Genomic DNA, 12,809 nt, shown 5'->3' on the forward strand with positions numbered 1-12,809 from the left:
AAGTAACAGAACTAGATGCCATACATCAAAGATATCCATATTCCAATCCAAAAGCTTCAGGAAGAAAGTGGTGCCTGAAAGAGGGATAGAGAACACTAAATATTTTAAGGGAACATCACATAGAGCTAGTCTATATAATAATGGATAGTTTTGAATCCTGGTCTCTACAGAGCTAACACATCTTCTCCACAGCTATAAAATTATCTCTTATTTAATCCTATGTAGGTATCCATACTCTCCCCTAAAAAACACCACACAATCAAAGAAAAGAACCAAACAATCAAACAAAATCATTGCATTAAACTCATTCTTGCAAACCTAGCAGTGTAGCTGTGCCACCTTTTGCTGAGGCTGATGTCTCTGGAGGATAAGACTTCCAGAATAAAAACATGTTTAGGGAGAATTTTGTTTTAGCCACTAACACTACACCTCATTTTAATTCCTGGTTTTGTTTAAGAACTTCTAGCTATTTCTTAGCTGTTCTAGAACATAGTTAATAGATCATAAATCACAGATTATACTCTATTCCTCTGCTTTCTAGGCACATAATCTGCCTGTAACTAAATCGTACAATGCAGAGATGAAGACTAATCCATCCTTTGAAAAATATTCAAGAGTTGGTTTAGGTGAGTTATCTCTTGGAGCTCTAAGAATGAAAATCCAGAAATTCACTGCCAGTAACCCTTCCCTCCTTATTCCATAGTTGCCTTAATCCTAAATGTACATACAAATCCTTCAAAGCTCACTGTTTTCTGGGCTAATTTTCTCCAGCTGAGACTAGTACTCCCCCACTTCACTCTAACACCTATGGTACATGTTTTGCATGGGAAAAATGTACCATCCACTTGCTAGCTACTGGCTGGGTCATACACACCATGTCGAAGTGATTTATTCCATTTGAGATGCATAGATCCAAAATTACTCAGCCCAGGGAAAAAAGAAAGCAATTATTTTTTCTTCACTTGACACACACTGTGTTTAGGAGAGTTCAATTTGTAACACTAGTTAATCATTCACAAAAGAACAGAGTTTTAAAAAGTAACTTATTTGTTCCTCACAGTGAAGGATTAAGACACAATGTACTGGATAACTGGTACAATACAATTGCTCTGCAGAAATGATTGTGTTTCTATCACACACTTTTTGGAAAACGTAATCAGTTTAACTTCCATTGTGTTTGCAATGCAGAGGCAAGAATCATTACGCAGAAAGGTCTGTTTCCTTTCTCAGACATCTTTTTAGTTCTTCACTTGAGGGCTTTTTTTCTTTTTCTTTTTTTTCCCTGACAGTATTCCATCCAGCAAGGATTGATGTTCTTGTCCGGAGAAGGGTAACAGAGCTGGTCATGGGTGTGGAGCACAAGTCCTGTGAGGAGCAGCTGAGGGGGCTGGGGGTGTTTATCCTGGAGAAAAGGAGGCTCAGGGGTGACCTTGTCACTCTCTACAACTGCTTGAAAGAAGGGTGTGGCCAGGTGAGGGTCAATGTCTTCTCCCAAGTAATAAGCAACAGTACAAGAGCAAATGGCCTCAAGTTGCACCCGAGGAGGTTCAGTTTGCATATGAGGAACAATTACTTCACTGAAAGAGTGATCAGGCATTGAAACAGGCTGCTAAGGAAAGTGGTGCAATCAACTGACCCTTAAAAGGATTCAAAAAATCTGTGGATGTAGCACCCGGATATGGTCTAGTGGTGAACACAGTGGTGCTGGGGTAAGAATTGGACTCAATGATCTCAGAGGTCTTTTCCAATCTAAACAATTAAAAGTCCAAAACACAATTACTAACCATAAACTCTATGACACTGATAATAGGAGAAATGAGTGTGCATGTCTTGGTGCAGACTACTTGATAACCTGAAAGAACCAATCAGGTTCTGGAAGAATGGGTGTGGGGGTACATGTCAGAGGGGAGATATGTAGTATGTGGATCTGAAAATTTTATCTTCCTAATACCTCAACCAGTGGGAAAAGTAGGAGGGTGTTCAGAATAAATGGAGGCTGTGGCTGTGAAAAGCTGGAGAGACCCTAGGTCGGTATGGCCCTGTGAGGTCTCCCTAGCTTTGTCAAAGTTGATTTCTGCAGGACTTCTCTGTCTCGTTTCTGGACAATGGCCTTTGGCAGTGTGATTTCTGCACACTGGTAACGACTGTGGACTTACCCCTGGTTTGTTTGGAGGAGCTCCTCCATTACTTCCTGAGGTTGTGAGTGTCACCAGACAAACACTACAGAAATAACCCTGGCGCTCTCCCACCCTGCGGTCCTTCCACGCTCAGCTGCTGCAGGCAGAGGTGAAACAGGCCCTAATCCTGAAATCCTGCCTCAGCATTGAAACGGATCCGTGGCTTTTACACGCCAACTATACCTGCCCTGTGCATTCAGTAGATGTTTAACACGTGCAAGCCTGTGGACGCGTAATGTTTACGAATATCTGCAATCTCGATGTGTGTGGGGCTGCGAGTCCCTTTACCCGGCGCTATTCACAAATCCGTCCCCAACACTGCACCGTGAGTTTTGGGGCAAGCGCGGCCTCTCCCGCCCGGCGGCAGCGGGCCCGCGGCGCTCCCGGCCAGGCCGCAGGGGGCGGTCCGGGCCCGGCCCGCTCGCCCGGGCGCAGGCGCCGCCGTGGGCCCGCGGCGGAGGGCAGCTCGCCCCGGGACGGCGGCTCCATGCGCTGCCAGGTAGGTGAGACCTGCCGGCGAGCCCCGGGGCCGGTCCGGCCGGTGCCGGGCAGGGCGGCGGGGCTCCGGCTGCCCCTGGCCCCGGTGGGGGGCGGGAGCGGCCTGGGCGGCGGGCGCGGATCCGCGGTCACTCACCGCCCGCCGCCTTCTCCCCGCTGTCCTGGCAGCTGGGACAGGAGAGACGCGGCAGAGCCGATCGGCATCGAGAAAAGCGTGGGAAAGCTTTTCTTGTCGCTGTGTTTGCGGCAGCAGTGTGCTGGTGTGTTGGGAGCGGTTTCTGGGCAGGCCGCGCCCCTGAGCGCTGTTGGTTCCCGGGCAGGTCTCGGTGCTCTACTTCGCCAGGAGCGCGGAGCTGGCGGGGCTGCGCTGCGAGACCCTCTCGGTGCCACGGGAGATCACCTCTCTGCAGCTCTGGGAGGAGATCGTCAAGGTCCACCCCAGGTATGCGGCAAGTTGCGCTTGAGGTGCACAAACAAACCTGGTTGCATTTTTTTTAATTTTTTTTTTTTTTAAATACAAATTCGGTGTTCAGCATTGAACTGGAACACATGGCAGTACTCCGACAGCACAAAGCTAGTGTTGTTACCTTATTTTGGTAACCTGCACCAAGTGTTTCGTACAGCTGGGAGCATTATAACTTTATGTATACATAAGGAAAGCCCAGGTGCAGGAAATGTACTCAAAACTGGGCCAAAAAACCACCATTACCCAGGAGGGCTCTGGTGTTTTAACCTGAAAACTACCATGTGGGGAAGGTGAGATGTTGCAATGAGGGATCAAACACAGCCAGGACAATGAATAAGTAATAAATGATAGTAGGCAGGTGTTTCCAATTGCTTAGGTTAGACATTAGGAAGACGTTTCTCATTAAAAGGATGTTTAGACATTGGAATGGGCTGTCTAGGGAGGTTACAGGGTCAGGGTCACTGTCCTTGAAGGTTTTTAAGGAAAGACTGGACTTTGTGCCATGGTCTGGTGGATATGGTGGTGTTCAGTCATAGGTTGAACTTGATGGTCTCAGAGTGCTTTTCAAACTTAATTGATTCTGTGATTAACTGTACTGTAAGCCATTGGTCTGAGCAGCTATGCAAGGCAGGTCAGGAGGGGAACTGAAGTCCCCACAGGCTTCCATGCACTCAGCCCTCACACAGCAAATATGTTCAGCCACTTCAGTCCTCTGAACAAGGCCCACACCACTGCTGATTGCATTTCATAAGGAATCTGGTCCTGAGAAAGCACTGTGTCTGCTCTAAGGGCATTGGTGTTGCTTTGGTGCTCTAGGGGGTGTCAATAGAAATGGCCCCTCTGTTTAAACCTAAGGGAAGGTGCTCAGTCCTGTCAAGAGCAAGTCTGATGGACAAAGCTGCAACACTATTTTGGAGGGATTGAAGGGGGTAAAAAAAATAAGTTGGTTATAAGAGAGGTTGTGGTCCTCAGGATTTAGTGCTCAGTGCTCTGCAATTTCCATAACTTTGGACTTAGGTGTCCAAGTCTTCCTTTAGGCACAACCTTTCTTTATGGGCTATTTAACTACTGGTACCTGTTACCACGTGAGAAACTCTTCACAAAACGCTGGGCCAGGGACCTTTTCTTTACAGAGAATTGAAATAGTGTGTTTGGGTGCGAGAGGCAGTAGAGAATGTGTGTATTTTACTTTGCAGCCTTTTTGTCTATGTCAGAAGCAGCAGCAGCACCATTGGTCGTTTTGCCGAAATTTGTCGACTTTGTCCTTTTATGAATGATGACTTGGGGCAGTACAATTTGCATTTGCAGTTACTTCATAGTGGCCTTCTTGAAAAATGCTTCTGTTCCTAGCATTTCTGGAAAAACTCAATATAATTGTAGGGCACTGACCACAGACTTCTATTCACATTGCTAATGGATATTCAAATTGCAGCTTGAGCGTACTTGACAGTGCTTTTCTGTTCCACCCATTTTCCCCAACTAATTAGCTTGCAAGGGACTTTAATTAGAGCTCGTCCTTCTAATGGGCACTTCAGTTTCATGGTTGTGCACAGTTCTTTAGTGGCTTGCTTTGCTTTCATACAATCCCTCCCTTCAGTCTGTTCTCTGAATCAGTGCTACTGTGTTTTGCTCAGCCTGTGCCTTGGCTACTTTGTCTATCTGGCTGGTAGGAAACAAGATGATTTTTACTCCTACCCTTTTGGTCTGCTTACTTGTTTCTGAGCAATACTGCTGAGCTGGCTGGGCCAGATTTTGTAGTCTCAAACAAGAACTGTTATCATGCCTGCACCATCTGAAGTAAAATGCAATTTTTTTTTTTCTGCTATGGACCTCATGCTTGCTATGTAATTGCACTTATTCATGGAAATGATTCCCTGCCTCATGATATCCAATGCTATGGACTCTCACAGCAATAAATAAATCTGTATCATGTAAAAAAAATATGTGGATAATCTTCCAAAAGACACATTACATCTGTTCTCTTAGTTCTGTGGCCACTCCTTATCAATAGTAGATTTTAGACCTGTGAGTACAAAAGATCCAAAGTCTCATAAAGTCTGAACATACACAATAAGAGCAAATCTATGACCACTGAATCTTCATGAAATCTCATGAACAGCATACCATAATGGTTTTTGGTGTATAAGAAAATTGCTCCAGTCCAGTCACACTGCATGAAGATAGTATTTCCTTCTAATCCCAAATTGGATGGTTGCTGCCTCTTGAGTTACCAGGTTTTTTGTTGTTTGCTTCTGCAGTGAGTCTGGTATGCATTGGTTTGTTCTGATAAAGGCCTATCACAAATCCAATTCCTGATTTCTAAAAATAATATTGATCTCATTTCTTGTTAGCCATTACAAGAAAATGCAAGATTAGAAGGTGGATGTTTGTTGTATTTTTGTCAGTGTCTTGGAAGCAAAGTCTCAGTGTTTTTTACCTTAGCTGCCATAGAATATGTGCCAGTTTGCTGTTTAATGAAATCTCATGGTTAAATGCAAACATTGTTTGGAAACCTATTTGTGCTCTTGCCAATCCTCCTCAGGCTTGCTGTCATCCGGGATCAAGTGGTATTTGCTGTTCGGCAGGAGTACGTGCTTCTTGGAGACCAGGTCCTGGTGCTGCAGCCTGGAGACGAGGTTGCCATCATCCCACCAATTAGTGGGGGCTGAACCTGCTCTGGTTCTGTTTGGTAGGTCTCACTTACTGCCTGGCTTCCTGTGGAGTGTAATCCTGTGCTAAAATACCTCATTATTCTGTCTGATGTTACAAGAACCTTTTCTTGTTTAGGTCCGAAGATGCGATTGCAATTCTCTCCCTCCACCCCAGTACTCTTTTGAGAGAACCCAACTTGTGTTTCCATCTGGAGAGTGCAGTTGTGCTGAGCAGAAACTATAAGCCAGTGCACGAGTAAATGATTTACACGTTTGCAGTAAATGGAAGACACTTGCCAGAGAGGTCAGGCATTGCTTTGAATCTGGGTTTTAGGTCTTGTAAATGTTTCCTGGTTGTTTCTTCCTACCAATGGAAACTTGGCTTGCCTAAATAAGATAATAATGAAAATGTTCCTGCCACTTATTAATAGAAAAGATGATGTAGTAAAAATAATTGACTGCTGCTTAGAAATTTTGTTAGTTTGTTGCAGTTAAAAAGCTGTCCTTAGAACAGCTTCAGTTCTTTGTGTGCTTTTCAGTGCCAGTCCATCTATTCACTGCAGCTTGTTCCACTGCTGCTGATCAAAACACTTCCTATTCTTTGGTGATATGATGACTGGTTTCTACTCAGAAAAGTTAGAATTGTCTCCTTGTGTCTCTGTAACAGACTGATATGACATCCTGAATGTCCTGGAGAACATTCTCAACTCAACTTTAGGATTAAAACTCTAATCCATGTTTACCAGGAATCGCTGTTTTAAACTATTTGATTTTATAAGATAAGTAGGAGAGACTGACAATATCACCACAGATTTACCAGCACTATACAGGGCTGATTGAGAGTACTGTTAAACCAGGGCCTTGGGCTAATTATAGTTTCATACCACTGTACCAGGCTTTCCTTATCAGAAAGAAATGTGTATACAATAAAACCAAGTCATTGTTTGTTACTTGCAGTTAATGTTCTTTCAGCGAGGCTGCTGAGAAATGAATTTCACATATAGACTAGTCTCTTGGGCAAATAGATAGTGCCTATGTTGTGCATAAATTGAGGCATCAGCACTGGAAAGCAGTTGACTGGTGCTACTATCTCCAGGAATAGCAACAGAGTCTGTTTGGTTTCCATTTTTCTAGTGCGATATGGAAGAAAGTGAAGATGTGCCCAAAGATTTTATCAAGCTCAAGTCTGAAAAGCTCTCTGTAGATGAAGTGTCAGAGCTGGTCGTTTCACCATCCTGTGGCGCAGTGTCTCTGTTCATTGGTGAGTTTAATATTTGGGAGTTAAGTCTCTGGATATGTTAATAGTCTAATAAATGGAGCCTAGGTTGTCCCCATCCCAGACTTGTAGTTCTCAAATAAGTGAGTTCCTGCTCTGAGGACAGGAGGTTTAGAAAACAGGTTCTTAATTATTAGAGCAAGACCATGGCAGCTCTTAAATAGCTGCAGTGGGCTAAAGTGGCACGAAGCATTCTAGCTGTTATTGCTATTGTAGGACTGAACAGAAGAGCAGCTCTAGAGTACAGAACTGCCCAGGAATTGTTCGCCTGTTCCCTGGGATAAAACTTGTTCAGGATGGGAAATGGAATATTGTGGCTGTGCTGATCGTATGTCCACACTTTTACGTGAGGTCCTGTAACTCAGGTCTTGGTTGAAAGCAAGGTAGTATTCTACCAATGGGCTGGTGAAGGTCAGGCTGGTAGTTCTGTCCTGTTCTTATTGTATATGGCATGCATATGCAACTGCTTTGTGCTTAAACCTTAAGTACTACTAGGATCCTAAATGTGGGGCATTTAAAAATTACATGGGCAAATGTGATAATAGCACCTTAGCAGTTACCACAGAAAATGTCCCAGCCTTGGACATTATGGGCTGTAGATGTGTGTAATGTGTAGACTGAATTCGTCCTTTTATAGTAAAGATTTATCTTGTGCAAATAGTCTAATTATGCAGCCATGATTAGGGGAGGTTTTTTATATTCGTACAGTACTGACCTTGACCACAGCAAGAGATCCTGGGTTTTTTCTCCGTATTAATATAATATAATATAATGTAATATAATATATAATATGTGTATTATAGAGGTACAATATGTATTCATTTACTCAGTGCTTTTAGATGATAAATCTTTTTTTTTTAGGTACTACAAGAAATAATTTTAAAGGAAGAAAAGTAATTCACTTAGAATACGAAGCATATTCTTCAATGGCAGAGACTGAAATAAAGAAAATCTGCAGATATGTTAGACAGAAATGGCCTTCAGTCAAACATATTGCAGTACACCACAGACTTGGGTATGTATGTCCAGACCCCATTCTTCTGCAACTGGAGTATCAATCCTTGTCTCGTGCATGGCTGTGCTTACATAGTTGCAGAACCTGTAGGAGTGTTTAGAAACCATATTGCAGTGAAGCTGGCTGCAGGATCAAGCTCTTGCTCTGGAGCTAAGTTTCAAAAATTTTATTTTCAAAAATGTATTTGTTGGTATGGTTTGCTGGAGTCCACACTTAGGTTGGCAGGATCTTTGATGCTGATGTGATGTTTTGAAAGTGTGGAGATATTTCACTCTAGGGAAGGGGACGCTGTTGATTTATTTTGCTCTTTATTTTTAAAAGGTGTGCAGTTGGCAGCACTTCATTTTTTCTTCTCTCTCCTTTTGAGGGGTTGCAGAACATTCTTATTGTCAGATTTAAGTCTCTTTATGCTATAAAAAGTCTGAAAGTTTAGGCTATGGGGCATAGTATTGTGGGAGATCTTTCTGTTGTTCCTTGAGTCTTGGATAAGCATTTTGCTTTTGATTCAAAACATGGAACACTAGTATCTGACATCCTCTTGGGCCTTCACAGTCCAGGGAAGTTTTTTCACTAGCAGGATTTTCAGAAATCCTGAAGGAACTTGGAATGTGATTACAAAGTGTAAGTAAGATACAAGGCCTGAGGGGTAATTTCACTTGATTTCCTCTATAGTGAATAGAGAGAGTGGCTGTCATGAGGGCAGCATTTAGGCTGAGATTTCTTCCTATGGAAGTGTGAAGGAGTCTTACTATAGAGGGAGGATTTGGAGAAAGATTTTGGGAATGCTGCAATTGCAAGGAGAAACACAGAACCTTGTGCTTCTGTTGAGTTTAACACAACTCACCAAGTAGGAAACTTCAGAATCTAAAATCAGAATTCATCAAAAATTTGGTTTAATTGCAAAATCTGCATAGTGTGAGGCACTTAATTTATTCTTTCGCAAATTCTTGTGCAAACTGAAATGATTTCTTAGGTTTTTAGATAAGAACTGGCTGTTCCAACTTGTTATTGTTCTTATTAAGCCAGCTTCCAGTGAATTTCCTATGCATTGTTACAAGTTAACAATTTCCCCTTCTTAATTCCATAGGCTTAATTTTATAAAAAGAAAGAATGGAAGAAAAAAGCCTATGTCTGGTGGGTTTATTTATTCTAAAGTGTGGAATTCTAACATCTGGTACTGATTTTGGTTGTGGTTTTCTTTCTTTTAAAAAGTGTATAATGTTTTGGATGTGGTTTGACACTTGCTCAGTATGAATGAGTCAGGAGAGCATGTGGCCAGAATACTGACGTGACATGGCTACAACTTTTGGGTGCTCTTGATGTTGAGTGTTAGCTAAAGCTGCTGTTGTTCGTCTTCTCTCCCTAGTGTGGTTCCAATAACTGAAGCAAGTGTAATTATTGCAGTCTCCTCTCCACACAGAGTGGAATCCCTTGAAGCTGTAACGTACTGCATCAATACCTTAAAAGCATCTGTCCCAATATGGAAAAAGGTATGTTTGGGGACAAAATCAAATTTAGGCCTATGCTAGTCTTAGGCATCTGGGCTGCCTTGGCAGCATTATAGGCAGCAGCTGCTCCTGATGGGTGTCAGTGTCTAACACCAGTGAGTTTCCTCTATCATAGCCAGGCCCATATGTGGCAGGTAGAGCATCTGGAAGGTTCTCCTGTACCTGAACCATCTAGATTCTCTTTATTTTGAAGCCATCCTAGGGTGAAAGCGAAGGAGGCCTGAGCTCTCCTGCTTTGAGTAGCAAAACTCAGCTCTGCACAAGCTTGTGGAAGAATTTGAGTCAACTGTGCTTTGGACAGCATGGCAGTTTGCAAGTAAAAAGAGCATTTCTTGCTTTTCTCTTTTCCCCTCATCGCTGTAGCCATGAGAAAGCATGAAGCACTAAGCAATGGCACACAGTGAAGGGATGAGCAGAAGACCCAAAGCTAGTATAGGCACCCCACAGTGTGCAGAGAAACCAGCCCAAGTCTAGAAGGAACCTCATTGTATAACTTCAGTGTTGCATATGACTAATAAGCATTATTTCTGCCTTCTCTCCCTGGCAGAACTTGGCATATGGTTAACAGTGATATTCTCCCTATTGCTCCACTTTTCACCTTGAGGAGATGGAAGTTCTCTCAGAATGAATAATCAGGGACTCAGAATTTGCCTGCTTAGGACTGGACTGCAGCTGGGTAAACCAGTCTGTCCTTAAAATCTATTGTGTATTAATGTAATTTATATTTTAATATTGACATTTTGTTATATCTAAATTCTTGTCTCAAAATGATGGTTAATGTAGCAGCATGCAAGCTGTGTACTCTGCAGCTGTTACATAATTTCTTCTAGATCTCTTTGTTGAATTGACTTCAGCATAGGTCGGCCCTTTTAAATTCAGTGGGGGTCAGCCTGAGGTTCATCCAAGTCCGTATGTTCTAAGGGAGCTACCCTCTCTTCTGCTTGCCAGCCAAGTGCTGTGCAGTCCTGTTGTGATCAGTAAATAATGGTGGGATAGCTATTGAGTTATTTGGCCTGGTTTTTAGCTGTATGTAGCAGACTCACAATATTTCCCATTCTTTGTTTATATTACAGGAGATTTATGAGGATGAATATTCTTGGAAAGAAAACAAGGAATGCTTTTGGGCAAATTCAGAAAAATAATTGTGCTCTTTTGAAAATAAAGTGTTACTCTTCCTAATGAGTGTTACTCTTTCTCTGAGTTTTTACTGAGAATCTCTATGTTTCTAAATAGTTCTAATAGATATTTCAATCTCAATAATTTAATTTGAACTGAGCGAAATGAGTGAGGATTTATGAAGGGTTTTAGGTGTTCTTGACTCTCCTTTGGAATTGCCTTTTCATGCATTTTTACATGGAGTCAGTTTTTAAGGAATCTTCCCTAAAATTCTTTTTTGCAAGGTGTTTAGACTACTCTGTGATAAATACTGTTTTAATGCTTTTACCTTGGTAGTCTGTGCTCTCTCTCTCTGTATGGGAGGTCACCACAGGACAATTGCATTTTTTTTTTTAATCTTGAAGTTCAGAGAGGTTTAATTTTATAAGACTACAGACTTAGTTTACAAGCTTTATGCTATGTTGACATCCTTGTAATGTGAAAGCTACTTGAAGTAGATTAACTATTTTAGTACAGACAGAAAAGAAAATAGGAACTATACCCCAGAGTTACTAACTTTTAAGTAGTGCTTATGCTCCAGTATCTGTCTCACAGAAAGATTTTTACTGTGCAGCTGATATTACAAGTCCATTGCATTAAAAAAAAATATGGATAGAGATTGATTCAAAGTTAAAGCTAAATACTCTACCAGCAAAACAGCTTCAGCAATAACACATCAACCTGTATCTACTTAGTGATGCCTAGACAAAATTTCAAAGGTGACTTTTGGTAGTGTAGTTGTGTGATGCTGCAGGAAAAAGAACCCAAACCAGCTATTATTACAAATACACAACTATAGTGTAATTAGTTTCAGTAATTGGACTTCATATGTGTAGGGATTAAATGTCATCAAATTGAGTAATTTTTCAAAGAAAAGGGAGTTTATTGAACTCACTGCAATTCCTATATGTATTTATATTCATTTGAGATTTAATCTTAATGTCAGTTTTTCTCTAGTTACTGTTTTGAAAACTAGTTAAATGAACTGACATAATATGGCTGGGTTTCACTGGAAAGAGTGGGTTACCTGTCCGAGCAAGGTAATTTTATTTGTTATTCTACTGTGCCATGGTAGTATTTAGATGCTAAGAGTTTGAAGTCCCATTGTGTACAGCATTTCTTCTAATGCTGAGAGGCAGTTTTATCTAGTCATCATTATCAGTGTAGACAAGGTAGATACAAGTAAAGGGAAATAAGGAACACTAAATTATTTGCTCAGTTGCTCATATATATGTTCCTATATCATATATAGTGGCTTATAATCCAGGTGGAAAGTCATACTCCTGAGTCAGGGCAATCTCAATCACAAGTACAAGCTGGAGGGAGAATGGATGAAGACTACTCCCACTTTTGAAGGTGTTTGTGAACAAAAAGCTCAATATGAGCTGGCAATGTGCACTTGCAACCCAGAAAGCTGGCTCTGTCCTGGGCTGAATCAAAAGTAGCAGGGCCAGCAGGTCAAAAGATGTGAATCTGCTCCTCTGCTGTATGCTCAGGAGACCCCACTACACTGCCTCTGGTTCTGGAGCCCCCAACACAAGAAGGAGGTAGTTTTGTTGGAATGAGTACAGAGGAGGGCCATTAAGTTCATCAGAGAACTGGAACACCTCTCCTATGAAGACAGGCTGAGAGCTGGGGTTGTTCAGCTTGCAGAAGGCTCCAGGGAAACATTACCTCACCTTTCAGTACCTAAAGCAGGCTTACAAGAAGTTTGGAGGTGGAATTTTCACAACAACATGTAGTGATAGGACAAGGGGAAATGGTTTTAATCTGAAATGAGGATGGGTTTAGATCTGATATTAGGAAGAAATTCTTTACTGTGAGAGTGGTGAGGCACTGGCACAGGTTGGCCAGAGAAGCTGTGGATGCCCCATTCCTGGAAGTGTTCAAGGCCAGGCTGGATGGGACACTGAGCAACCTGTTCTAGTGGAAGGTGTTCCAGCCTGTAGCAGGATGGTTGCAAGTAGATGATTTGTAAGGTCCCTTCCAACCCAAACCAGTCTTTGGAATCATTATATCGCACACTAGTGAAGCTTCAGCTGTATATTCCATTTTCTTGTGTC

General features: G+C 42.1%; 1 protein-coding gene across 5 annotated transcripts; it reads left to right on the top strand.

The window, feature by feature from the left end:
- Nucleotides 1-2,541: 2,541 nt before the first annotated feature.
- Nucleotides 2,542-10,770, top strand: MOCS2 (molybdenum cofactor synthesis 2). Of its 5 annotated transcripts, XR_013777138.1 has the most exons (6): nucleotides 2,542-2,676; nucleotides 2,996-3,117; nucleotides 5,684-5,830; nucleotides 6,927-7,053; nucleotides 9,450-9,573; nucleotides 10,665-10,770. XR_013777138.1 is itself a non-coding variant. In XM_079330226.1 (5 exons), exons 2-5 carry the CDS (start codon nucleotides 6,933-6,935, stop codon nucleotides 10,731-10,733), a joined length of 468 nt encoding a protein of 155 aa, XP_079186352.1. In that variant the 5' UTR covers nucleotides 5,697-5,830; nucleotides 6,927-6,932; the 3' UTR covers nucleotides 10,734-10,770. The 5 variants fall into 5 exon arrangements, 4 of the variants coding, with proteins under 4 accessions (XP_079186354.1, XP_079186355.1, XP_079186352.1 ...); XM_079330226.1 differs by lacking the exons at nucleotides 2,542-2,676; nucleotides 2,996-3,117 and adding an exon at nucleotides 7,930-8,083 and having other exon boundaries at nucleotides 5,697-5,830; XM_079330227.1 differs by lacking the exons at nucleotides 2,542-2,676; nucleotides 2,996-3,117; nucleotides 5,684-5,830 and adding exons at nucleotides 5,929-6,096; nucleotides 7,930-8,083.
- The last annotated feature ends 2,039 nt before the right edge of the window (nucleotides 10,771-12,809 follow it).

The sequence above is a fragment of the Erithacus rubecula genome, assembly GCF_903797595.1.
Source record: "Erithacus rubecula genome assembly, chromosome: Z".
Lineage (NCBI taxonomy): Eukaryota > Metazoa > Chordata > Aves > Passeriformes > Muscicapidae > Erithacus > Erithacus rubecula.